Source organism: Pantherophis guttatus, chromosome 1 (genome assembly GCF_059756535.1).
Source record: "Pantherophis guttatus breed Tessera chromosome 1, ASM5975653v1, whole genome shotgun sequence".
Classification (NCBI taxonomy): Eukaryota; Metazoa; Chordata; class Lepidosauria; order Squamata; family Colubridae; genus Pantherophis; species Pantherophis guttatus.
In genome coordinates this window covers 344,202,972-344,230,264 of record NC_142063.1, presented here as the reverse complement: position 1 = coordinate 344,230,264, position 27,293 = coordinate 344,202,972, and the positions used below count along the sequence as shown (strand labels likewise).

General features: G+C 45.0%; 1 protein-coding gene across 1 annotated transcript in view; it reads left to right on the top strand.

Annotated features, from left to right (window-relative positions):
* Window positions 1-3,626: 3,626 nt before the first annotated feature.
* PPM1E (protein phosphatase, Mg2+/Mn2+ dependent 1E) overlaps window positions 3,627-27,293 on the top strand; it is a 128,275-nt gene continuing 104,608 nt past the window's right edge. The window contains exon 1 of the mRNA XM_060693239.2: window positions 3,627-4,908. Within this exon, the coding sequence (XP_060549222.2) occupies window positions 4,283-4,908 (626 nt within the window). The 5' untranslated portion in view covers window positions 3,627-4,282. The remainder of the gene's footprint in view (window positions 4,909-27,293) is intronic.

Below are 27,293 nucleotides of genomic sequence, written 5' to 3'. Positions count from 1 at the left end.
CCTTTATTAGAGTGAGATGGCTGGCATATAAATTTAATAAATACAGGTAGTCCTCCACTTACAACAGTTCATGTAGTAACCATTCTGAGGGGAAACCCACCCCCTCCTAGAAGAATTAAATATTTTAGGAAATATTAAAAAGGCAGAATATTATATTTCCCTGGATGATAAAAGAAGAAACATGTTTTAAAGACAGAGAGCAGCTCCTTGCCCCCAGCAGATATTTCGTGTCCATTAAGAAAGACTGGGACAGCCCATCTACAGGACAAAAGACCTTCAGCTCCAGGGTGATGGGATTAAAACATGACCCTTCAGGACATAATAGGATTAAACCATCTAGCAGCAGAGCTCACCACATCGCACAATCACCTGGGGACGTTGCATCACCCAGCAGACTTCAACCAAATCTTGGACTTAGACAACCTACAAAGTTAGCTATGGCCTCTATGTTGTGACCCAGGCCCAAGTAAATAGTAGGAAAAACAGTCAGTGAGAAAACAAACAAACTTTATTCGAACAGCTGAGAATTACTTCATTCCCAGCGTCGTTCAACTAAATTAAAGCAAATTCCTCCCAACACAAATTCCTCAGTCCTATCGCAAACCTTGGTCCAGTTAGACAAACTGCCAAAGGCCTTTCTTGGCAAACGTTCAGAAGTCACAGATACAAAAATAAATACAAGACGTAGACGAAGAAGAAGACGAAGCTACCAACGTTGTTTTCCGGCAAAGCCCAAACGCCATTGTTGGTCTGTTTTAAGCCTTATGGGAAGGGCCAATCATCTCCTGGCCTTACTCCTGAGTCGTCCTCTTTGCTTGAGCTGCTCTTGCCTTCTGGCAGCTCTTCTCATGCGTGCATTAGGAACAGGCTCCTCCTGTTCGTCTGCCTTTCTACTGTCAGGCTCTGGAGGCTCTGGAGTCCTCACCTCACTCCCCGATGGCCCTGGCCCCCTCTCTGCCTCTGACGCAGAGCCCTCATCCGGGCCTTCCCCAGCCTCCAGGATTGGCCCATGTTCTTCCTCAGCCACATCGCTGTCCGATTCCGCTGCCAGCTCCGCAGGCTGCTGGCGGATCACAACACCCTACTGTTGGAAGAAATGTCCGTCTGGGTTCAATTCCAAGAGGGGAGAAAGACCCTGGAAACATGGAGGCTGGTTGAAAAGATGGTTTAATCGTGGACAGGGCCACATGGTTTGAGGTCCTGGGCAAAAAAGGCAAATGGGTGAGAGAGAGAGAGAGAGATTTATACCCTCTGTTGGGCTTTGAATTTGAGTTTGTATTCTGATTGGTTGTCAAGACTCCCATGGGGCCATGCAGGGGTAATTTTGTAGGTTGTCTTTTGAGTCCCAGGCTTGGTTGAGCCTTGCTGGGTGATGCAATCTCCTCAGGTGCCATGTGGTGAGTTCTGTTGCTAGATGGGTAGAAGGCTAATCCCATCTTTGTTGGATCTTGGGTGAGGGCATTTGCTTATGAATAGACTTAGCTATCTCTTTATCTCTTAAGTGCTGACATCTGCTGGGGGCTATTGAGGAGGGTGGGGGCTATTAAGAGTGACTCTGCCTCCTGCCTAAAAACATGTCTCTCCATTTCTCATTCAGGGAGATATAACATTCTGCCTTTTTAATATTTCCTAAAATATTTCATTCTTCTAGGAGAGGCCACACCAGAACAACTAGATACAAGGACAGTTTTTTCCCAAACGCCATCACTCTGCTAAACAACCAATTCCCTCAACACTGTCAAACTATTCACTAAGTCTGCATTTCTATTACTGTTAAATCTTCTCACATTCCTATCACCCATCTCCTCCCACTTATGACTGTATGACTGTAACTGTGTTGCTCGTATCCCTGCGATTTATATTGTTTCCTAGTATGATTTGATTGCTTATTTGTTCCCTATGACCATCATTAAGTGTTGTACCTTATGATTCTTGACGAATGTATCTTGTCTTTTTATGTACACTGAGAGCATATGCACCAAAGACACATTCCTTATGTCTTCAATCACTCTTGGCCAAAAAAAAATTATATTCTATTCTATTCTATTCCCTTTCTTATTCTATTCTATTCTATCCCCTTTCTTGTTCTGTTCTGTTCTGTTCTGTTGTTCTGTTCTGTTCTATTCCCTTTCCTATTCTATTCTATTCCCTTTCTTATTCTATTCTATTCTATTCTATTCTATTCTATTCTATTCTATTCTATTCTATTCTATTCTATTCCCTTTCTTATTCTATTCTATTTTATTCTCTTTCCTGTTCTATTCTATTCCCTTTCTTATTCTCTTCTCTTCTCTTTCCTATTCTATTCTATTCTATTCCCTTTCTTAGTCTAGTCTAGTCTAGTCTAGTCTATCTGTAGTTTGCAGGAAAAATTCATCTGTATTTAACAAGTTTTTCTCCATGTCCAATTAGAAATATATATATAAAAGATACATATCCTGGGGAAGAAGAGGGGGGTGTCGCTCAGGAGCATTTTCTTTAGGCTTAACCCCCCCCCCCAAACACCTGTTTCCAGGATTCGGAGCTGAAAAAGAGGATAAAACGTTTGGGGTTCCCTTAGTCCAACCCGAGGCTGCTGCACCCTTTCAGTAGCGATCCAGACTTTTAAGGACCAGCCACCATCCCTTTCTCCAAGCAGGTGCCCTCCTGCAAAGGATGGGAAGAAAGATGTTGCTGTGGCCTGCGGATGATGGGAATCGGAGTCCCCCAGCGGCCCATCGGGGTGTGTGCGTGATTTTGTGTGTGTGTGCTGAGCTTGTCTTTGCTTGCTGCTGGAGGAGAAAGAGGGGAGTTGCACGTCCCCACCCCGCTTGGAAAGAGAGGGGGGGTTGTCCCTCTTTGCAGTGTCCGTGGGGAGGGGGATTGCACGCCCCCCCCCTCCCGGCTTGCAAAGGGGAGAGTCTCTCTTTTTGAGTCCGAGGAGGAGGGGAAGGGGATTGCACGTCCTTAGTACAGGGGAATCTCCCTTTTTCAGAGTCCGGAGAACAGAGGGAAGAAGGAGGGAGGTAGTTGCACGCTCCCTCCCCTCTTGGAAAGGGGGAGCCTCACTTTTTTTGCAGAATCCGGGAGGAGAGGAGGGGGGGATTGCACGCCCCTTTCCCCCCTCCCTTGGAAAGGGGGGGTTTCCCTTTTTTTTTAGAGTCCAGAAGGAGGGGGGAAGTTATACATCCTTTGCCCCGCTTGGAAAAGGTTTTTTTTTCCCCCTTTTCTCGTTTTGCGGAATCCGGGAGGGGGATTTGCACACACGCCCCCTCCCCTCACCCCTTGGTAAAGGAGGGAAGTGGGTCTCCCTTTTTGCATTGTCCGGGGAGGGGAGAGAGAGAGAGGAGGAGGAGGGGGTATTACACGCCCCCTTTCCCCCCCTCCCTTGGAAAGGGGGTTCCCCTTTTTTCAGAGTCTAGGAGAGGGGGGATTACACGGCCCCTTCCCCCCCTTGGAAAGGGGGTTTCCCTTTTTTTTTCCGACTCCAGGAGGAGAGAGGGAAGAGGGAGTGGGAAGTTACACATCCTTTGCCCGCTTGGAAAGGGGTTTTTTTTTTTTTTTTTCCTTTTTCTTCTTTTTGCAGAATCCGGGAGGAGAGAAGGGGAGGGGGATTTGCACGCACGCACGCACGCCCCCTCCCCTCCCTTCTCCCCCTCGGTAAAGGAGGAGAGAGGGGGCCCTGCTCTCCCTGCATTTTTTTGCAGAATCTAGGGAGGAAGGAAAGGGGGGATCGCGCGCCCCGTCCTCCCCCTTTGGAAAGGGAAGTGTGTGTGGGGGGGTCTCTCTCCCTTTTCGCAGTGTCCTGGAAGAGAGGAGGGAGGGGAATCATTGCACGCCCCTTGGTACAAGAGAGAAGGGGGTCTCTCTCTCTCTCTCTCTCTCTCTCTCTCTTTTTTTTTTTTTTTTTTTTGCAGAATCCGGGGAGAGAGGGAGGAAAAAAAGAGGAGGGGGGTTGCACGCCCCCTCCTCCCCCGCTTGGAAAGGGAAGGAAAAGAAGGAAGGGAGAGAGAGAGAGAGAGGAGGAGGAGGAGAGGAGGAAAGCCTACCCCCCCTCCCCGGGGGGGGAAAAAAAGCCCAAGCCGGGCGCGTGCACGCGCGCTTCCTCTCCCTCCCTAGCGGGGACGCGCGCGCGTGCGGAGGAGGAGGAGGAGGAGGCGGGGCGCGGGGATTCCGGCCGGCCGGCGGGTCGGGGGCGCGCGGCGCGCTCGCTGGCTGCCTGGCTGGCTGGCTGGCGCTGGGCTCGGGCTGTGGGTCGGTGGCTGCCGGCCGGGCGTGCTTCCCGTGCGAGCGGAGGAGAGCGATGGCCGCGGGCGGCCCCTGCAGCATCGCGGAGGAGCGGACCTACCGCCGCTTCTTGGAGGCTTTCCTGGGCGAGTTCCGCGGACCTTTCGAAGCGGCGGCCGAGAGCCCGGCGCCCGCCTCGCCCTCCTCCGCCTCTTCCTCCGCCGCCTCCTCCTCCTCCGCGGGCGGCGGCGGCGGCGGGGAAGGAGCGGCGGCTGGAGCCGGGGAAGAAGACCCGCCGCCTGGCGGGGACGGAGAAGCCACCGCGGGCGGGGAAGAAGCAGAAGCCGAAGCGGAGGAAGAGGAGGAGGAGGAGAAAGAGGAAGAAAATGAGGATGGAGGAGACGAGGAGGAGGAGGAGGATGCAGCCACTGCTGGACCAGAGGAGGATGGAGACGAGGAGGAGGAGGGGGAGGAAGGCTCCGGACCGGACGGAGCCAGCCCTCCCGGGGACGCCGAGCCCGACGAGGCTCCTCCGGGAGAGCCCGCGCCGCCTCCTCCTCCGCCGCCTCGCCCGGCCAGCCCTTGCCCGCCGGTGCCGCTGCCTCCGCTGCCCTCGCTGCCCCGGCCGCTCTCCGAGCACATCACGGAGGAGGAGGTGGAAGGCGAGTGCCTGGACCTCTGCCTGCAGCAGCTCTACAAGTAGTGAGTGCCGGGGATGATGGGTTGTAGTGTGTGTCTGTGGGGGGGGGGACGGACAGAGCCGGGATTCCAGCTCCCATGCGCCGCTGCTGCTGGCGGGGTAGGGAAGGGCTTCCCAGGGCGCCGCGGATGATGGGGGTGGGAGGAAGCCGGCTAGGTCTCCGGGAAATTAAGGTTGGTTAGGTTGGTGGGGGGGGGAGGGCGGTTGGACTCCAGTTCCCATGGTCCACAGGAGAGGGCTGTATCCCCATGACTGAGGAGAGGTGGTTTGGGAGGGTGTGGGGACTACACTATCCATACGCCTGGCCTGACTCGGGAGCGGTTGTTTGAGAGGGTGGGGGGGACTACACTATCCATACTCCCCTGTCTTGGTCCTCTAGTTCCTTTTATGCGTGGGGAAAGGATGGGAGACTACATCCCCCATAGTCCCCCATTTGGGATCTCTAGCCCTGCATATGGAGAGAGGGGGAGGGAATACATCACCCATACTCCCCAATTTGGCCCTGCACATGGGGAAAAGGTGGGAGACTACATCATCCATACTCCCCAATTGGGGATCTCTAGCCCTGCATATGGGGGTGGGGGGAGGGGGGGAACTACATCATCCATACTCCCCCATCTCTAGCCCTCCCTGTATCGGCTAAAGGTGAGGACTCCACCTCCCATGCTCCATTGCTTGGGAGACCCATCCCACAGTTGGAGGAGAGGGTTCCCAGCAGGGTACAGAGACTACACTACCCATACACTCCCTGTCTCACTCAGGAGGTCTAGCTCGGTCTGGAGAGGCTGCTTGCGAGAGCGTTGGACTCCAAAAGCCATCCTCCACTGTTTCAGAATCACAGCCCAGGAAAGGAGAAAGGAGAGAGTTCCCGGCGGGATCTATGGACTACAATATCCATAACACACACACACACCCTATCTCTCTCAGGAGGTCCAGCCCTATCTGGAGAGGCTGCCTTGCAGCTGGGTGGACTCCATCTCCCATTCTCCCCTACCCTCTCGAGAGGGATACATACCGGCCCCCTCCCCTTGTAAAAGCCAGATTGATTTCTGCAAAGATAGAAAATACTTGGGGCTAAAACCTGCATTCTTACACAGATCTTCATCGCGATCACGTTTCGTGGTTTGATCGCGTTCTTCCTTCTGTCTCGGAGATCAAAAGGGTTCCAAAACCTTAAAAAAAAATTTGGGGGGAAAAAAAAAGGTTTCCAAACCCCTCAATTTTTCCCTCTTGCCCTACTCCCCAATAGAAAACATGGAGAGCCCCCCCTCCCAAATGTCTGAATGGGACACCCAACACAGCTTAAAATCATGTATTTTATTCCGGTGGGGGGCGGGCAGTCAATTTCGGCTGACCATTAGGCTGACCGGCACTAAAGAACCAGCCACCAGCTATTTCCCCAAGCAGGCACCCTGCAAAAAAAAAAAAAAGGGAATACGCTAGGGTCTGTGGATGATGGGAATCAGAGTCCCCATGCCACATTTTCAGATCTGGGGGGGGGGGTTGAGAAAAAAGTGAGGTGCTTTTCTGCCTGTACCCAGCGTGGATCCATTTACCTCATGCCCACTTGGCATGAGAAAGCTGAGCTGTCAGGTCACCTTTGGGTCACCACCGACAAAATTGTGTGTGGGGGGGGTGAGGTACCCCCTTTTCTATGCCCCCGCCTCACCCTGGCCTTGGCCCCATGGAAATCTAGTCCTTGGAGCCCAATATTCTTCCCTGAATACATGAATTGAAACAATAGAGGCATATTGTGTACCTGTGTATAAATGTGTATATAGTATATCTGTGTGTGTGTATGTGTGTGTGTGTGTATTCTTACTTTTTTCTTCCTTTTCGTAGGTTTTATGTGTGTTTTTCTTTTAGCCAGGTTTCTCCTACGCAACCAAGATTTACCTGGCTAAAAGAAAAACATATGTATGTATGTATGTATGTATGTATGTATGTATGTATGTATGTATTTATGTATGTTTGGTTTGTCATGAATGTGACTGCTTGAGGGCTCCTGGATTGGAGCTGAAAGGTGAAAGGGAAGCAGTAGGCTCCCTCCCACATGTTGGGGTAGACCAGGTGCTTCGATAGAAAAATACTTCATGTATGTATGTATGTATGTATGTATTTTTCTTCAACCAGGTATTTTCCTACGTAAACCAAGTTTCTCAGTGAAATCACATCCACTATCCTAGGCTTCTTCAGACAGCAAGCATGCATTTTGCTGCCTATTGGGAGATTAATATAGATCTATTTCGGACTGATATATATATATATATTTGTCTTCTTTCTATATATATATGCAGTTTGTGTATGTGTAATATATATATTTTAACTCAAGAGTATCCCTGAGCGCATATGTGTGTGTGTGTGTGTGTGTGTGTGTGTGTGTGTGTGTGTGTTTTTTTCTTCTAGCCAGAAAGTAAGAAAATTGATATATATATATATATATATATATATATATATATATATATATATATATGCACAGTGTGTGTGTATATGCGCTCAGGAATACTCTTGAGTTAAAAGCTGTCCTTTTAGCTTATTGCTAGATAATTCTGCATGTGCATATTTTCATGTATAATATATGCATATATATGTGTGTGTGTGTGTGTGTGTGTGTGTGTGTGTGTGTGGTACATGAAAATATGGACATGCAGATAATTGCTAGGTAATTCTGTGTGGGCATATTTTCATGTACAATATATATGCATATATATACACGTGTGTGTATGTGCATACACACACACACACACACACATATATATATAATGAAAATATGCCCACACAGAATTATCTAGCAATAAGTAAAGCTCAAAGGACAGCTTTAGCCCCTTCAGAAATCAAGAGTACCCCTGAGCATTTGCAAAGTGTAATCTGCCTCCTCCAGTCCTCTGCTAAAAAAAACAAAACCTCTTTGACTACGCAAGGGGAAATTGTTTTGACTGTGTGCAGAAAATCCTTCGGCACATTTTTAAAATTTTCAGCTCCCGCTTGTCACCGCTGGGTTTTTTTTTTTTTTTTCACTTCTGCATTTTCACCTGCATATACTGTATAAATCTCCGGTTTGGAGTGGATTTGCATCCTCCCTTTATTGCTGTTTATATCTGATTTTCTTTGGTCTATTTTTACTGTGGGGCATCACACACACACAAACACAGTGATGGAAGCAAATTAATCGATGTTGCCTGCGGGAGGAAAGGCTTCCCAGCTAGTTTTAAAGAGACTTTTTTCCCCTGCTGTTACTTGTTTTGGAATTGAGTCTGATGTTAATAGGAAAGGATGGCTGGATGTCAGCAATTCTAATCTGGTTACCAAAGCACATTGCATTTTATGCTTTAAAAAAAAAAAGAAGAAAAGATTCCAGAAGCTCTGGAGTTCCCACGTATTGCTATATATATATATTAAAAGGTTCTTATCTATATAGTCTTATCTCTGTAGATAATCCTGAGAGGAAAAGAATCAGGGCTGGAATTTGGTAATCTCTAGTAAGATCCCCCCCCCCTCCATTCTACATGCCGGAAGGTGAAAGGATGCTTGCAAAATAAATAAATAGATTAAATACCCCTGTTTACAAGGAAGGGGGAGGTTAGATTTCAGGAAAAGGTTTAGGGAATATGGGGTGGGGGTGGGGAATGGGGGCTGGGGGCAAAGCAGGAAATTCGCTCCCGGGGTTGAAATAGATGAATGGCTGGCAAAATAGGCATAAAACCAGTTTTAAAAACATTCAAAATATAGATATTAAAAAGAGGTAGATTTTTTTTTTAAATGCATAAAAGCTTAGATTGACATGGAGAGCTGCCTAACCGATTATATATACGTTGCAGATTTGCAAAGATTTGGTTTTGTGCGAACAGTGTCTTTTGTAAACCGGGGTCGATGCCTAAGTTTATTTTATTTCTTTAATTCCACCGATTTATGCTGCTGCCCAACTCAGGCACGCAGGTGGTTTAATAACGACTGGAACGTGGGTACAAAATAAACCCCAATGGCTTTATTTCATCCCAGGAAACGGGAACTAATAAAATCTTTCCCCTGATCTATCTAACCCGGTGTATTTCTGCTCTTCCTTTGGGATCGGAGCTCAACTTTCCAACGTGGCTGGGGGATTAATCCCAATTTCCTAATTTCAGTTTTGCTATGCTCTGAAAACCGGTGGGAAGGAAAGCTGGCTTTAAAATGATGCTAAAATTTCCCAGCAAGGTGGGAAAAATCTGAATTAGGTTGGGCTGGGGTGGGGGGTAGAGGGGGGATCTTAACTGAGTTAATTTGACAGTGAGCAATTTGAGAGGGGCAGGTGGGGGCACCCCATTTGGGGGGAACCGAACAGGGCCCTTCTCGTTTTTCTCCCGGACTGACGGATATCCGATCAGCCTTTTAACTAGCGACAAGAAATGAGGATTCAAACCAGAGAAATCAGGCAGGCCGGTTGTCGAAACGCATTTGCAAGATCGGACGTGCGGCTGAACTAGAATTCCCAACTCCCAGGAGAGGTTCTCCTAAACCCTGCAAAGGGTGGGGAGGAAGGAATTTTTGCTCCACGTTGCAGCTGAGTATAACTGAGTGTAACCGGGTGCCTAAAATTGGCCTAAACAAAAATTTGAATTGAGGATTTGAAGCAACTGGGAAGGAGACAGACAGACGGGTGTTTTCCTTAGTGGCTAAACTTACAGACCTAACCCCAAATTGGTCACAGGTGCTTTGTTTCCATCCTGGCTTGGCTGGCTGTGCAACATGGTTGGGGAGGTATTTTTTTCCCTTCCTTCTTTAAGGCTGATCAGAGATATTTAAGGCTGTTCAGAGCAGGTTGGAAAAAAACCTGAAGTGACCACTGTCATGAAAGATGCCAGGAGTAAAATAAGATTTTTTCGGTTGGGGGAGCGAGGGCTGTCCGTTTCTGCTGTGATTTTCTCCTTTGATTCAGGCGGAGGAGCCCGGATTTAGAAATAATATTTTTTTTAACCATCTCGTATTGGCATTTCGGGGGTCTAGCAAAACGGGTTCTGGATCAGCTCTTTTGCCGCGTCCTGCTTCTCAACCTGGCAGCAGTTTAATTATACGACCACCATAATCAGGAAGAGGTTTTAGTTAATAGGATGTGTGGTTTTTTTTTTTAAATTACTGTGAGAATCTTCCTTGTTTTAAGTGGAATGAGCTACGGGTATAGCTATCTTTTTGGGGAAGGAAGGATTTGGAAAAATGAGAAGAGGTTGCACAGAGAGAGAGAGAGAGACATACATACAGACACACAAACCTGTCAACTGAATTTGTCTCTTTTAAAAAAAGGAGATCAGGAGTGGAAAATTCAACAGACTGGCTAGTTTTATTCCTAAACTAGACAAGCCACGATCTGTTGGGTCATTTTTTTTCCCCACTCCACAGATAACAGGCAGTCCTTGACTTACGACCACCATGGAGGCCAACGTTGCTCCTGCTGAGCGAGACAAAATTCATTCAATGAATGAAATGCTCCATTTTATGACCTTCCTTGACCCGGTCGTTAAAGGGAATCCCTGCAGTTGGTTCCAGTTAAGTAACTTGGTTGTTAAGTGAATTTGACTTCCGCATTGACTTTGCTTGTCAGAAGGTCGCAAAAGGGGATCACGTGACCCCAGGGACACTGCGACCGTCATAAGTATGAGTCAGTTGCCAAGCGTCTGAATTTTTATCACGTGACCATAGGGATGTTAAGTGTTTTATGACATTTCTTGTATTTCTTGTATTCTGTCATAAAATCCTTTTATGACCGATTTTAAATCCTAAAAGGTTTTATAAAATTGGTTGGATCTTGGGATGTGCTTCACATGGGCCTTTCTGTGGCTTTATACAGCAGTCCTCGACTTGCAACAGTTTCAATTAGTGACGGTTCAAAGTTACAACGGCAATGGAAGAAAGTGTTCTTCTGTTCTGCCGCAGCTATGGACCCCGAAGAACGCAGCACACACAAAGTCTGTACAAACCTTAGTTTACTAAATTAAATCAGTCTTTTTCAAACAAAGGCTGTTAATTAACTTTCTTAACAGCCTACAAGAATCCAAAGAATAAATAATCGTAATCTTACAAGGGTTGGCAGAAAGCCCAGAAGCAATTTGCAGGAACCTGATAAGAGAACTAAGATCAGGACGCGAAGGAGAGTGAATGAAGTTGTTCCCTGCAAATTGCCTCAATCGTCGTCCTTCCTTAAATAGGCTAAGGGAGTGGCCAAGTAGCCCCAAGCCTTACTCTTGAGGAGACCTCCTCCTGAGGAGCCACTCCTGCCTTTTGGCAGCTCTGCGCGCCCGTGCATCGAGAAGAGGCTCCTCCTTTTCATCCTCTTCACCCATGGAAGCTTCTGGAGGTTCTGAAGGCCCTGGCTGAATCCCCGCCTCTGGCACCACATCTTCTCCAGCCTCCTCATTGTCTGACTCGAGCGCCAGCTGCACAGGCTGCTGGCGCAGCACCACACCAGCCTCCTCGCTGTCAGAATCAGCTACTAGCTGCACAGGCCACTGACGGGCCACAACATCTTCACACATAGGACCCATCTGGCATCACCACGGTCACTTGATGAAAATTTGACCACTGGCATGTATACATGTCAGTTTCGGTGTCCTCCGGATCAGGTGATCGCCTTTTGCAATCTTTTGGCAAGCGAAGTCAATGAAAAAAAACCCTGAGTCACTTAACAGCCGTGTTACTAATTTAACAACGGCAGTGATTCAATAAGCCATGATTAGGCTAATCGTGACTTAGTGTGAGGATTGGTGAAAGCAATCAGGATATTTAATCCACGCATCTCGTTTCCTTTCGTGCTCAATGCAAGGAAGATTGGGCTAGCACTGCACTCGGTTGTTAGAAGGGAAGCTTACTTAAACCCTAAAGACATGGATAAATGATGGCTTAGGGTATTTAACCAGACTGACATCCGTACATACTCCAAATTCCTTTGTGCCTTGCTAACCCAGAATGCAGAAACAGTTGGCAAGACCTGGAAGCTCCTCAAATTACATGTCTCAATAACTCTTATCATCTGTCCATCCATCATCTGTCTGTCTGTCCGTCTATCTATCTATCTATCTATCTATCTATCTATCTATCTATCTATCTATCTATCTATCTATCATCTGTATCCATCCATCTATTATCTATCTATCTATATCTATCTATCTATCTTTCATCTATCTATCATCTATCATCCATCCATCTATCATCCATCCACCTACCTACCTACCTATCTATCTATCTATCTATCTATCTATCTATCTATCTATCATCTGTATCCATCCATCCATCCATCCATCCATCTATCATCTACCTATCTATATCTATGTTTCATCTATCTATCATCCATCCATCTATCATCCATCCACCTACCTACCTATTTATCTGTCTATCTATCTATCTATCTATCTATCTATCTATCTATCTATCTATCTATCATCTGTATCCATCCATCTATTATCTATCTATCTATATCTATCTATCTATCTTTCATCTATCTATCATCTATCATCCATCCATCTATCATCCATCCACCTACCTACCTACCTATCTATCTATCTATCTATCTATCTATCTATCTATCTATCTATCTATCTATCATCTGTATCCATCCATCCATCCATCCATCCATCTATCATCTACCTATCTATTTCTATCTTTCATCTATCTATCATCCATCCATCTATCATCCATCCACCTACCTACCTATTTATCTGTCTATCTATCTATCTATCTATCTATCTATCTATCTATCTATCTATCTATCTATCTACCTACCTACCTACCTACATACCTACCTACATACCTACCTACATACCTACCTATCTATCTATCTATCTATCTATCTATCTATCTATCTATCTATCTATCTATCTATCTATCTATCATCTGTATCCATTCATCCATCTAACTATCTATCTATCTATCTATCTATCTATCTATCATCCATCTATCTTACTAAAACTTGACATGATAACAATGTTCCAATAAGGGGCTGCCCCAAAGAAGAGGGAGTCAAGCTATTCTCCAAAGCCCCTGAAAGCAGGACAAGAAGCAACAGATGGAAACTAATCAGGGAGAGAAGCAACCTAGACTAAGGAGAGATTTCCTGACAGTGAGAACAATTAACCAGTGGGACTACTTGCCTCCAGAAGTTGTGGGTAGCTCCAACACTGGAGGTTTTCAAGAAGAGATTGGACAGCCATTTGTCTGGAATGGTATAGACTGTCCTGCTTGAACGGGGTTGGACTAGAAGGCCTCCAAAGTCCTTTTCCAACTCTGTTATTTTTTTTTTTTATTTTTTTTTAATTTGATTTATATGCCGCCCTTCTCCGAAGACTCAGGGCGGCTTTCACCTACCTTAGAAAGGATGGAAGGCTGAGTCAACCTTGAGCCTTGGTGAGATTCGAACCCTGCAGTAATTGCAGGCAGCTGGTCTTAAGCAGCTTAATAACAGGGTGCCTTAAACCCTAGTACTACCAAGGCTCTTTGGTAAGAATAATTTGATTATTCTCATGTCTGTCACCTTTAACTGAGCAATGTGGTACATTCCAGGGCAGCCATTTTTTTTAAGGAAGCAACCTCCAACGGACTAACTTCCATAATGCATCCAAAAATCTGGAACCCCTGACTCTCGTGGCATTGAAATGTGGCAGATTTTTATCAAACCTTTTACGATATGAAAATGATCATAAAGTATTTTATGACAGAATACACAAATGGGATAAAAACGTTTCCTGTGGTCAGCTCCCCGTGTTTGTTTGACGGTTCTAAGCAGTCCAACATGAGCTTTTTCCACCCCGTTAGAAGTTCTGCCACTGTTCAAAGACATTTGGGAATCCGGTAAGGAAATACTGGTAGTCCTTGACTTACGACCACAATCGAGCCCCAAATTTTGGTTGTTAAGTGAGACATTTGTTGAGTGAGGTTTGCCTCATCTTACGATTTTTCTTGCCACAGTTGTTAAGTGAATCGCGGCAGTGGATAAGTTAGTAAAACGGTTGTTAAGCGAATCCGTCTTCCCCCTTGACTTTCCTTGTCAGAAGGTCGCAAAAAGGGATCACGTGACCCTGGGACATAGCCACGGTCATAAATTTGAACCAAGCGTCTTGAGTTTTGATCACGTAACCATGGGGACTCTGCAGAGATCGTAACTATGAAAAACGTTCATAAGTCGCCTTTTTCAGCATCGTAACTTTGAACGGTCACTAAATGAACAGTCACTAAATGAACCATTGTAAATCGGGGACTAACAGGTAGTCCCCGACTTACAACGGTTCATTTAATGACCGTTTGAAGGCAGTGGGAAAAGTGACACAGGATCATTTTTCACACGTCCCACCATTGCAAGCATCTCCACCACGGTCATCTGATTGAAATTCCGACGCTTGGCAACTGCGTCATATTTATGACAGTCGCAGTCATGACCCTTAACATAAATCCAGTCAACTTAAGCCACTTTTTTTTTTTTAGCGGCTGAGTGTTTCGCTTAACGTCTGCAGTGATTTCCTTAACAACTGTGGGAAAAAGACCATAGAACAGTGATAGCGAACTTTTTCAGCACTCGAGCACACACATACGCTCTCGTCTGGGCCATGACCCGGAAGCGGAGCTGCCCAGGGGACATGCGCATGCTGGAAAATGAACTTCCGGTTTCCGGCACACGCATGCGCGCCGGCCAGCTAGTCTTCCGGTTACTGACGTGCGTATGTGTGCATGACGATCAGCTGTCCAGCGCGCATGCTCATGCCGGGAAACGGAAGACCAGCTTTTCCAATTTCCCGCACTGCCGCACGCACGAAGGCTAGCTGATCGTCACGCGCACCTGCGCGCTAGAAACCCGGAAGAGGAACGGGCGACGTCACGCATGTCAGGCGACATGGGTCCACGTGTCCACTTCGGGCACGCGTGCCATAGGTTGGCCATCACAGCCGTAGAATGAACGGGGGCTTTGTTTATCGGTGGAAATTCCGTTGCCGATTGTGGTGCTAAGTCAAGGAATGCCTTTATCACGCTAGTCCTCATTGTACTTGGCTCAACTGAACTGCCGTAGAAAACGTCATTTGAGGTGGGTTTTCTCCTTTCTGTTAATTGTCCTCACTTCGGCTTCTCCCTGTAAGCTTCCCCTTGAAAATTAGAGCCGTGCTGAGGGAAATTTGCGGTGGAAGTTCTGATTTCGGCAGTGATAAAATAAATCTTTGCAGACAACTGCCTCCTGGCACAAAGGATAATTGAGGAGTGATGTGAAAAATTGCTTTTAAAGATAGAGAACTTGGGCTATTGATGCATAGAATCTCCCCCTCAGCAGCTTTAAATGCAGTTATCCAAAAGGCACTTATTATGTGTCTTAACATATTGGAAATCCACCGTGATAAATGCAAGCTTCTCTTTGTTGGCTTCCAAAGAAATGTCAAATCGCTCCCCACAAAGTGAAGAGTTCCTTTTATGGATCAGTAATTGATTAAATACAGAGCCAGTATGGTTTAACGGGAAAAGGTGTTGATTTACAGACTAGGAAAATCTGAGTTCTAGTCCCGCTTTAGGCACAAAAGCCAGCGGGATGACCTTGGGCCAGTCACCAGGAGACTGTGAGTTCTAGTCCCGCCTTAGCCATAAAAGCTGGGTGGGTGACCTTGGGCCAATCACCAGGCGACTGTGAGTTCTAATCCCACCTTAGGCGTGTAACCTGTGACTGGGTAACTTAGGGCCAATCACAGGCGACTGTGAGTTCTAGTCCCACCTTAGGCGTGTAACCTGTGACTGGGTAACTTTGGGCCAATCACAGGCGACTGTGAGTTCTAGTCCCACCTTAGGCGTGTAACCTGTGACAGGGTACCTTTGGACCAATCACCAGGCGACACTGAGTTCTAGTCCCACTTTAGGCGTGTAACCTGTGACAGGGTAACTTTGGACCAATCACCAGGTGACTGTGAGTTCTAGTCCCTCCTTAGCCATAAAAGCTGACTGGGTGATCTTGGGCCAATCACCAGGAGACTGTGAATTCTAGTCCCTCCTTAGCCATAAAAGCTGGCTGGGTGATCTTGGGCCAATCACCAGGAGATTGTGAGTTCTAGTCCCGTCTTAGGCACGAAAGCCAGTTGGGTGACTTTGGTCCAATAACTAGGAGAAGGTGAGTTCTACTCTCGCCTTAAGCATGAAATCTGTGACTGGGTAACTTTGGACCAATAACCAGGAAAGTGTGAGTTCTAGTCCCACTTTAGGCATGAAAGCTGACTGGATGACTTTGAGCCAATCACCAGGAGATGGTGAGTTCTAGTCCCGTTTTAGGCACGAAAGCCAGTTGGGTGACCTTGGGCCAATCACCAGGAAATTGTGAATTCTAGTACTACCTTAGGCATGAAAGCCAGCTGGGTGACTTTGGGCCAATCACAGGAGATTGTGAGTTCTAGTCCCGCCTTAGTCATGAAAACCGAATGGGTGATTTTGTGCCAATCCAAAGGGGACACTGAGTTTTAGTCCCACTTTAGGCATGACACCAATCACTAGGAGACTGTGAGTTCTAGTCTCCTAGAACTCCACCCAGCCGGCTTTTGTGCCTAAGGCAGGAGTAGAACTCACAGTCTCCTGGCAATTGGCCCAAAATCACCCAGTCAGCTTTCATTCCTAAAACCGGACTAGAATTCACAGCTTCCTGGTGATTGGCCCAAAATCACCCAGCCGGCTTTCGTGCCTAAGGCAGGACTAGAACTCACTGTCTCCTGGCGATTGGCCCAAAATCACCCAGCCGGCTTTTGCGCCTAAGGCAGGACTAGAACTCACTGTCTCCTGGCAATTGGCCCAAAATCACCCAGCCGGCTTTTGCACCTAAGGCAGGACTAGAACTCACTGTCTCCTGGCAATTGGCCCAAAATCACCCAGCCGGCTTTTGCGCCTAAGGCAGGACTAGAACTCACTGTCTCCTGGCGATTGGCCCAAAATCACCCAGCCGGCTTTCGTGCCTAAGGCAGAACTAGAACTCACTGTTTCCTGGCGATTGGCCCAAAATCACCAAGCTCACTTTCGTGCCTAAGGCAGGACTAGAACTCACTGTCTCCTGGCGATTGGCCCAAAATCACCAAGCTCACTTTCGTGCCTAAGGCAGGACTAGAACTCACCGTGTCCCGCTTTCCATCCCGGTGCCTTAACCACGAGGCCATACCATTTCCCTTCTTCCTCCCTTCTCCGCGTAGAGCGATTCATTCGTACCTTTGTCGCACGGCGCCTGTCGGAAAACGAACGCGTTCATTTTTCCAGCCAGCTCTTGTTTCCCCCCCCCTGTTTATCATCCGCGTCCGTTAATGCTATCAAATTTGGGGAAAGTTTTCTACGACTGGAGCGCTCCCTTGGTAACCAATTGAAGCAAATTGAATGATTTGCTGGAAGAGCCTTCTTTAACAGATGGATAAATGAGAAGAGAGAAGAGGAGGGGTGGGAGGAATCGAACGGGTTACTGGAGCATATGATTTTGGACGCTTTATTCAAGGCGTAAAAGGCCTGGGTGAAAGGAAGCAGGCCTAAGATTTGGGAGGAACGCAACGGGATTTGGCACGGAGCGCCAACGGTGTCCCCAAAAATCTCCCCAGCGTTTGGAAGCCGACAGAAAACCTTTCAGCGCCGTAAACAGGAACAGGGAGCTTGTTCCAGAAACAGGACATTGTCTAAAAGAGGTTGATCGACAGGGCTTTTCTTTATTTTTATTTTTTTTTTCCTCCCTGAAAAGCTTCTTGTTGCAAAAGAAGGACGCGAGGGAAAGGGAGGAGATGGACTGTCCCCGAAAAAAAGGGACTTTTAAGGACGGCGGATCTCGGGTCTGGCTCAAAAGCCAAGCAAAAAAAATCCTTCTCCATTGGAAGGTTCCCAAGAATGTCCCAAAAGTGCTTTTTTCTGGACTTTCTTGATTTTTTTTCTTGTGAAGACATTTCCCTTCTTCTCATCCAAGAAGCTTCTTCAGCTCTGATCGAATGGTGGGGAATGGAAGGATTGATATTCCTTGCAGACAGCTGGTCATTTGCATCCTTTTAGAGCAGTGGTTCTCAACCTTGGCAGCTTTTAAGATGTGTGGACTTCAATTCCCAGAATTCTTCAGCCAGCCAGGCTGATTGGGGAATTCTGGGAGTTGAAGTCCACATGTCTTAAAATCGTCAAGGTTGAGAAACTCTGTTTTAGAGGGTTGTTGAGGCCACTTGGAGGTTTATCTGTGTCCTCAGAGCAGGGTGGATTTGATTTAAATCGAGTTGATTTAAATCACAATTTAAATCATGATTTAAATCACTAGTAAAAAGGCTTGATTTAAATCAGCTCGATTTAAATCATAATTTTTAAAGAGCAACTGTCATCTCTGCTACTCCTTTGACCCACCGTTGACTCACCGATAGTCCCAGTGTTGCAGAATATACAGCCTCGTGCTACGTAACTAAGCTCCATTTCATGCTAAATAAACTAAATTATTTATGTATCTTAAATAGAAAACTATCTTACGATAGATTTTTACCCCAAAAGTTTTTTATTAAAATAAATTCGATAAAAATCAAAAAAATCCGATTTAAATAAAAAAAAATCCGATTTAAATAAAAAAAATCCGATTTTTTTTTATTTTTTTTATTTTTTAAAAAAATCATTGATTTTTATCCACCCTGCCTCAGAGTGGTGCAAACGGTTCCTGTAGTCTGCAATTTTTCTCTCTGGAACTCCATTCTTACTCCCACACCATTCAAAGGGGGTTCATCTTAAATTGTATGGCTAAAAGTCTGTAGAGATTCTCAGTCATCTGATAGTCAGATGATAGTTGTCCCAAAGGGGCTTTTTCAAGAGACAACTGGACTTTCTGGTTTTTCTTTGAAGACATTTCGCTTCTCATCCAAGGAGCTTCTTCAGCTCTGACTAGATAGTGGGGGAAGGATTGATATTCCTTGCAGACAGCTGGTCATTTGCATCCTTTTTAGAGGGTCGTCGAGGCCGCTTGGAGGTTTATCTGTGTCCTCAAGGTCACCTTGAGTAGTGCAAATGGTTCCTGTAGTCTGCAATTTTTTTTTATTTTTTTTATTTTTTTTGAAAAAAGTTTTTTTTATTTTTTCCAACATACAAATTGCATCTTTTCGGAACAGAGCCCTGTTCCGGTTATCCATTTGTACAAATTTTTTTTCTTTATATCATCTTTAACAAAATTTTATATATTCTATTTTCTCCGTGTATTTCGCTGTGTCCTCAAAACCTTGTTGTTCTGCCAGGCTGGGCTATCAAGGTGAAGATTTCAATTGGGTTTTTAAAAATGGGATTTTAAATTTGGGGTTTTAAATTGAGCCTATCATTTAATAATTTTAATTATTTTTAATTTTTGTCTGTCTTTGTGCTTTTAATCAGGCTGTACACCGCCCTGAGTCCTTCGGGAGAAGGGCGGTATAGAAATAAAATAAAATAAAATAAAATTAAATAAATAAAATTAAATTAAATAATTAAATTAAATTAAATTAAATTAAATTAAATTAAATTAAATTAAATTAAATTAAATAATTAAATTAAATTAAATTAAATTAAATTAAATTAAATTAAATTAATAAAATAAAATAAAATAAAATAAAATAAAATAAAATAACATTTATTTCCTAATCTTAAATCACATATCTCAACTAATACCATCCTATAAAAAAATTTACTCAAATTTACTTAATCAAAACATTTACCCTTCTAATAACCCCCTTTTAATCTTATTTCAATTAATACATCATAATTCATTTCACACATCTTACGCGAAATCATCCCCATTGACAACACTTAATCTTAAATCACCTATCTTCCCTATTACCCATTTTAAAAAAAGTTAATTCTTATTTACTTAATCAAAACAATTACCCTTCTATTTATCCACTTTAAATCTCAATTCGATTAATGACTCATCAAATATTACACAATTCTTAACCTAAAAGTCACTATTAACAATACCGTTCAAATATGTTATATTTCAAAGCCTTGTTTCCCTTTCTAAAACTTCCCCATATTTGATGTGACTTCATATGGTGCTTAGTCTGCAATTTTTCTTCCGTAGTAATTTTCCAGTAGGAATGGATTTCCATGACCTGGATGACTGAGAATCTCTAGAGACTTTCAGCTATACAATTTGGGATGAACCCCCTTTGAATGGTGTGGGGGGCAGGAATGGATTTCCAGAGGGAAAAATTGCAGACTACAGGAACTATTTGTACAACTCAGGTGATCCTGAGGATACAGATAAAACTCAAAGGGGCCTCAACGACCCTCTAAAAGGATGCAAATGACCAGCTTTGTCTGTAAGGAATATCAATCCTTCCATTCCCCACCATCCGGTCAGAGCTGAAGAAGCTTCTTGGATGAGAAGAAGCGAAATGTCTTCAAAAGAAAAAAACAAGAAAGTCCACCATCATCTGGATGAGTGAGAATCTCTACGGACGTTTAATGTTGCCAAGAATGGTTCTCTTCGTGATTCAATGGACCACGGCACGCCAGATTTTTCCACCTCCCTTGTCTCCTGGAGTTTGTCCAAATTCACGTCCGTCGATGACACCATCTAACCAGCCATCTCATCCTCTGCCATCCCCTTCTCCTTTCGCCATCCATCTTCCCCAACATCCTTTCCAGTGAGTCCTTGCTTGGTAGTACAGTAGTCTAAAGCACCCTGTTATTAAGACCAGCTGCCTGCAATTACTGCAGGTTCGAATGTCGCCAGGCTCAAGGTTGACTCAGCCTTCCATCCTTTCTAAGGTAGGTAAATTGAGGACCCAGTTTGTGGGGGCAATAAGCTGACTTTGTATAAATATACAAAAGGATGAAGGCTATTGCTTAGCGCATTGTAAGCCGCCCTGAGTCTCCGGAGAAGGGCGGCATATAAATCAAATTTTTTTAAAAAAAAAAAAATTGGTGGTCAAAGTCTTTGAGTTTCAGCTGCAGGATCTGTCCTTCCAAAGGACAGTCAGGGCGGTTTTCCTTTAGGATTGACCGATTAGATCTGCTTGCGGTCCATGGGACTTTCGACAGTCTTCTCCAGCACCCCAATTCGAAAGCATCCATTCTTCGGCGCTCGGGCTTCCTTACGGTCCAATTCTCACAACCGTACGTTACTACTGGGAAAACCATAGCTCTGACTATATCAAACAAGGATTGAAAATCTCATCCATTCCATCTAGCGCAGCATTATGTGGGTGGGCTGGAGATGGCAGAGTCCCGGCACAATGGACAGAATGCAGTATTGCAGGCTGAGTCCGCCCACAGACGGGAGTTCGATTCTGACTGGCTGGGGGTTGATTCAGCCTTCCATCCTTCCGAGGTGGGTAAAATGAGGACCTGGATTGTTGGGGGCAAGAGGCTGACTCTGTAAACTGCTTAGAGAGGGCTGTAAAGCAGTATAAAGCAGTATATAAATCCTAAATGCTATTGCTTGCAAAGGAAGCAAGGGAAGGAAGGGAGGGAGGGTGGGAGGGAGAGAGGGAGGAAGGAAGGAAGGAAGGAAGGAAGGAATCCGTGATGGCATAGTGGTTATAATGTAGTATTGCAGGCTAACAATGCTCACAGCCAGGAAGTTCGATCCTGACTGGCCCAAGGTTTGGACCAATCACCAGGAGACTGTGAGTTCTAGCCCCAGTTTAGGCATGAAAGCCAGCTGGGTGACTTTGGTCCAAATTACTGCCTATTTACCCCCAAATATATAGTCCAGTAGAGTTGAAACAATGTTTTATCGTCAAAACCAAAGGAATATTGAGGAAAAAGGCAGATTTTTTTAAAAAAGCCAGATAAAGTGAGACATTAATTCAGAAAATAGCTTATGGACATCTGCTTCATGTGAAAAAAAAAATATCTTTGAGAGAATAAGAAGAAAGGAAAAAAAGGAGTCGAGGAAAAAACTTATTTTAGAATAGCTGTGCCTACTCTGTTCTCTGGTTCCACCAGGAGACAGTGAGTTCTAGTCCCACCTTAGTTATGAAACTGGATGGGTAACTCGGAGCCATTCCCCAGGAGACGGTGAGTTCTAGTTCCACCATAGGCATGAAAGCCGGCTGGGTGATTTTAGGCCAATCACCAGGAGACGGTGAGTTCTAGTCTCATCTTAAGTATGAAACTGGATGGGCAACTTTGGGCCAATCCCCAGGAGACGGTGAGTACTAATTCTACCATAGGCATGAAAGCCCACTGGGTGACTTTAGGCCAATCACCAGAAGACAGTGAGTTCTAGTCTAATTCTAGACATGAAAGCTCATTGGCTGACTTTAGGCCAATCACTAGGAGGCAGTGAATTCTAGTCCTGCCTTAGGCATGAAAGCCCAGTGGGCGACTTTAGGCCAATCACCAGGAGATGGTGAGTTCTAGTCCTACCTTAGGTATGAAACTGGATGGGTAACTTGGGGCCAATCACCAGGAGACTGTGAGTTCTAGTCTCATCTTAGACATGAAAGCCCACTGGGTAACTTTAGGCCAATTACCAGGAGACAGTGAGTTCTAGTTCCACCATAGGCATGAAAGCCGGCTGGGTGACTTTAGGCCAATCACCAGGAGACGGTGAGTTCTAGTCTCATCTTAGGTATGAAACTGGATGGGCAACTTTGGGCCAATCCCCAGGAGACGGTGAGTACTAGTTCTACCATAGGCATGAAAGCCCATTGGGTGACTTTAGGCCAATCACCAGGAGACAGTGAGTTCTAGTCTCATTCTAGACATGAAAGCTCATTGGCTGACTTTAGGCCAATCACTAGGAGGCAGTGAATTCTAGTCCTGCCTTAGGCATGAAAGCCCAGTGGGCGACTTTAGGCCAATCACCAGGAGATGGTGAGTTCTAGTCCCACCTTAGGTATGAAACTGGATGGGTAACTTTGGGCCAATCACCAGGAGACGGTGAGTTCTAGTCTCATCTTAGACATGAAAGCCCATTGACTTTAGGCCAATCAGCAAGAAACCGCGAGTTCTAGTCTCATCTTAGACATGAAAGAACATTGGATGACTTTAGGCCAATTACCAGGAGACGGTGAGTTCTAGTCCCGCCTTAGGTATGAAACTGGATGGGTAACTTTGGGCCAATCCCCAGGAGATGGTGAGTTCTAGTCTCCTCTTAGACATGAAAGCCCACTGGGTAACTTTAGGCCAATTACCAGGAGACGGTGAGTTCTAGTCCCACCTTAGGTATGAAACTGGATGGGTAACTTTGGGCCAATCCCCAGGAGATGGTGAGTTCTAGTCTCCTCTTAGACATGAAAGCCCACTGGGTAACTTTAGGCCAATTACCAGGAGACGGTGAGTTCTAGTCCCGCCTTAGGTATGAAACTGGATGGGTAACTTTGGGCCAATCACCAGGAGACGGTGAGTTCTAGTCTCATCTTAGACATGAAAGCCCACTGGGTAACTTTAGGCCAATTACCAGGAGACTGTGAGTTCTAGTCCCGCCTTAGGTATGAAACTGGATGGGTAACTTTGGGCCAATCACCAGGAGACGGTGAGTTCTAGTCTCCTCTTAGACATGAAAGCCCACTGGGTAACTTTAGGCCAATTACCAGGAGACGGTGAGTTCTAGTCCCGCCTTAGGTATGAAACTGGATGGGTAACTTTGGGCCAATCACCAGGAGACGGTGAGTTCTAGTCTCATCTTAGACATGAAAGCCCACTGGGTAACTTTAGGCCAATTACCAGGAGACGGTGAGTTCTAGTCCCGCCTTAGGTATGAAACTGGATGGGTAACTTTGGGCCAATCACCAGGAGACGGTGAGTTCTAGTCTCATCTTAGACATGAAAGCCCACTGGGTAACTTTAGGCCAATTACCAGGAGACTGTGAGTTCTAGTCCCACCTTAGGTATGAAACTGGATGGGTAACTTTGGGCCAATCCCCAGGAGATGGTGAGTTCTAGTCTCCTTTTAGACATGAAAGCCCACTGGGTAACTTTAGGCCAATTATCAGGAGACGGTGAGTTCTAGTCCCGCCTTAGGTATGAAACTGGATGGGTAACTTTGGGCCAATCACCAGGAGACGGTGAGTTCTAGTCTCATCTTAGACATGAAAGCCCATTGGCTGACTTTAGGCCAATCACCAGGAGACAGTGAGTTCTAGTCCCACCTTAGGCATGAAAGCCAGCTGGGTGACTTTGGTCCAAATTACCACCTATTTACCCCCAAAATATATGTCCAGGCTCCAGGTCGAATGCACAGCTTGCTTTCTTGACAATCTCTTCCCTAGCTTAGCACATTTGAAGTTCTCTGCTTTTGCAAATTAGGAAGGCAACCATCACTTTAAAGCCCTTAATAGTAACAGTATTTTATCTGTAGCAAATTAGATTTTATCCTGATTAGGGCTGTTTCCTTTAATTTGATATGCACCATGCCAAAAAGCACCAATTAGCACTTTGAAGAGGCATTCTGAGTGCGAAAGTAACGCTGACAAGCAGCTTTTATGGGAAGAAAGGGAAAAAATGGTTTATTTCATTTTACTTTTTTTTTTCTTCTTTTTTTACGATGGCCGGGCAGTCGTTAAGGAACGTGATTAACAAATCTAATTAGGTGATGTAGAAAGTCATTAGAAGTAAAGCATTATTATTTCTTGCACACTGTTCGTTTTTTGAGAGTTGCACGCGGGGCGGGTTTCGTCGAGGGAGCGTTGAGGTGGCCGCGTCTACAAGTGGTTTTTCCACGTTTGGTGAGAACATCTCATATTTGCAGCCCGGGGTTGAACTGTGTGGTCCCTGATGCTCTCTTGAGCTCGGTGGTTTTCTTGCAGACGTTTCAGGACCCAACTAGGTTACATCATCAGTGTTAGAGGGAGTGGGGGGTTTCTGGAGGAGGGAGGGGGAGAAAGAGGAGGAAAATTGTGGGGTCCTTGGTGCTCTTTGAGGTTGGTGGTTTTCTTGCAGATGTTTCATTCTATATTCTGTCCTATCCTCTGTTTTCTATCCTATCCTATCCTATCCTCTATTCTGTTCTGTTCTGTTCTGTTCTATTCTATTCCCTTTCTTATTCTATTCTATTCTGTTCTGTTCTCTCCTCTCCTCTCCTCTCCTCTCCTCTCCTCTCCTCTCCTCTCCTCTCCTCTCCTCTCCTCTCCTCTCCTCTCCTCTATACTATACTATACTATACTATTCCCTTTCTTATTCTGTTCTGTTCTGTTCTCTCCTGTCCTGTCCTATGCTATCCTATCGTATCCTATCGTATCCTATCCTATCCTATTCTATTCTATTCTATTCTATTCTATTCTATTCTATTCTATTCTATTCTATTCCCTTTCTTATTCTGTTCTGTTCTGTTCTCTCCTGTCCTGTCCTATGCTATGCTATGCTATGCTATCCTATCCTATCCTATCCTATCCTATCTTCTATTCTATTCTATTCTATTCTATTCTATTCTATTCTATTCTATTCTATTCTATTCTATTCTATTCCCTTTCTTATTCTGTTCTGTTCTGTTCTCTCCTGTCCTGTCCTATGCTATGCTATGCTATGCTATGCTATCCTATCCTATCCTATCCTATCTTCTATTCTATTCTATTCTATTCTATTCTATTCTATTCTATTCTATTCTATTCTATTCTATTCCCTTTCTTATTCTGTTCTGTCCTGTCCTGTCCTATCCTATCCTATCCTATCCTATCCTATCCTATCCTATCCTATCCTATCCTATCCTATCCTCTATTCTATTCTATTCTATTCTATTCTATTCTATTCTATTCTATTCTATTCTATTCTATTCTATCCTATCTATTCTATTCTATTCTATTCTATTCTTCTATTCCATTCCATTCCATTCCATTCTATTCCCTTTCTTATTCTGTCCTGTCCTGTCCTGTCCTGTCCTATCCTATCCTGTCCTCTCCTCTCCTATTCATATCCTCTCCTATCCCATCCCATTCTTATTCCATTCCATTCTAATTATTCGGGCCTTCTAAACATGAAATGTACTCTAAAGCAATTTCGAGCCGAAGTCTGTTTCTAATCTTGCGTGATTGTGATGAATTCTTCCCCAATGCTTGGCACACATTTCTCAGAGAAATACAGTTTTTTTTTCCCCTTAACCAGCAAATGTTATTACGGAAGAGATAAATCTCTTAGGGAGAGCCGAGGTTTTTTGTAGCGCTGCTATTAAGCTGGGGGATCCTTACAGCACAGAAGCGGGTTTTTTTGGTGTTGTCGCGCTTCACAGATGCTATTCAGACATACCCAATAGTCCCCGATTTACAACAGCTCACTTAGTGACCGTTCAAAGTTACAACAGCACTGAAAAGGGTGACTTACGACCATTTTTACACTTGTGCGGCCTCCCCACGGTCACATGGTCAAACTTCAGACATTGGCAACTGACTCATATTTATGACAGTTGTAGCATCCTGGGGTCAGGTGATCCCCTTTTGCGACCTTCAGGCAAGCGAACTCAACGGGGAAGCCGGATTCACTTAACAACCGGGTTACTAACTTATCAACTGCAATGATTCGCTTAATGACGGTGGCAAGGAAGGTCTTAAAGTGGAGGGGGGAAACTCACTTAACAAAGGAGTCATTTAACAACAGAAATTTTGGACGCCGTTGTGGTCATAAGTCGAGGACTACCTGTGCAGTCCCTAAATCAGATAATTGTATGGACAAAAGTTTCAACAGAGCCCGATCCACCAAAAACGTCCTCTAATCTCTTTGATAGACTAAATATCTTTTATTTATTTTTATTTTATTTTTCATATTTGTATACTGCCCTACTCCCAAAGGACTCAGGGCGGTGAACAGCCATAATAAATACAAATAAAGGCAGTCCTCGATTTACGACTGTTCATTTAGTGACTGTTCAAACTTAACGACGGCACTGAAAAAAGTGACTTATCGCTTTTCACACTTACGAGACACTTAATATCGATATTCAATAGCAGCTGAATATCGATAACGTGATCGATATTCAGCTGCTTGGCCACTGATTCATATTTATGACGGTTGCAGCATGTCCCAAGGGGCACGTGATCCCCTTTTGCAACCTTCTGACGAGCCAAGTCCATGGGGATGCCGAATTCACGTAACAACCGACGTACTAACTGAGCAGCCGCAGTGATTCACTTAACAATGGTGGCAAAAAAGGTCCCGAAATGGGACAAAACTCACTTAACAAACGTCTCACTTAGCCAGAGAAATGTTGGGCTCAATTGCAGTCGTAAATCGAGGACTACCCGTGTTCCTGGATTATGCGGCAGGTTGCTGGGAAGGGGCCATTCTTATCAAGACATAATTAAAACTGCTCCTTGTTCTCTGTCATCATTAACGAGTAGATTTGATTCATTGTGGCAGTTAATCTGCGAGGGTTTTTAATTGTAATTTATAGCTTTTTCTGTCACAGACCAAACGGAAAGTTTTTTTGGAGGGTAACTAAAAGAACATTATTCCTAATTAAGTCTTTTAAATGCCTCTCTCTTTCTCTCTCTCTCCTCTCATTCTCTCCTCT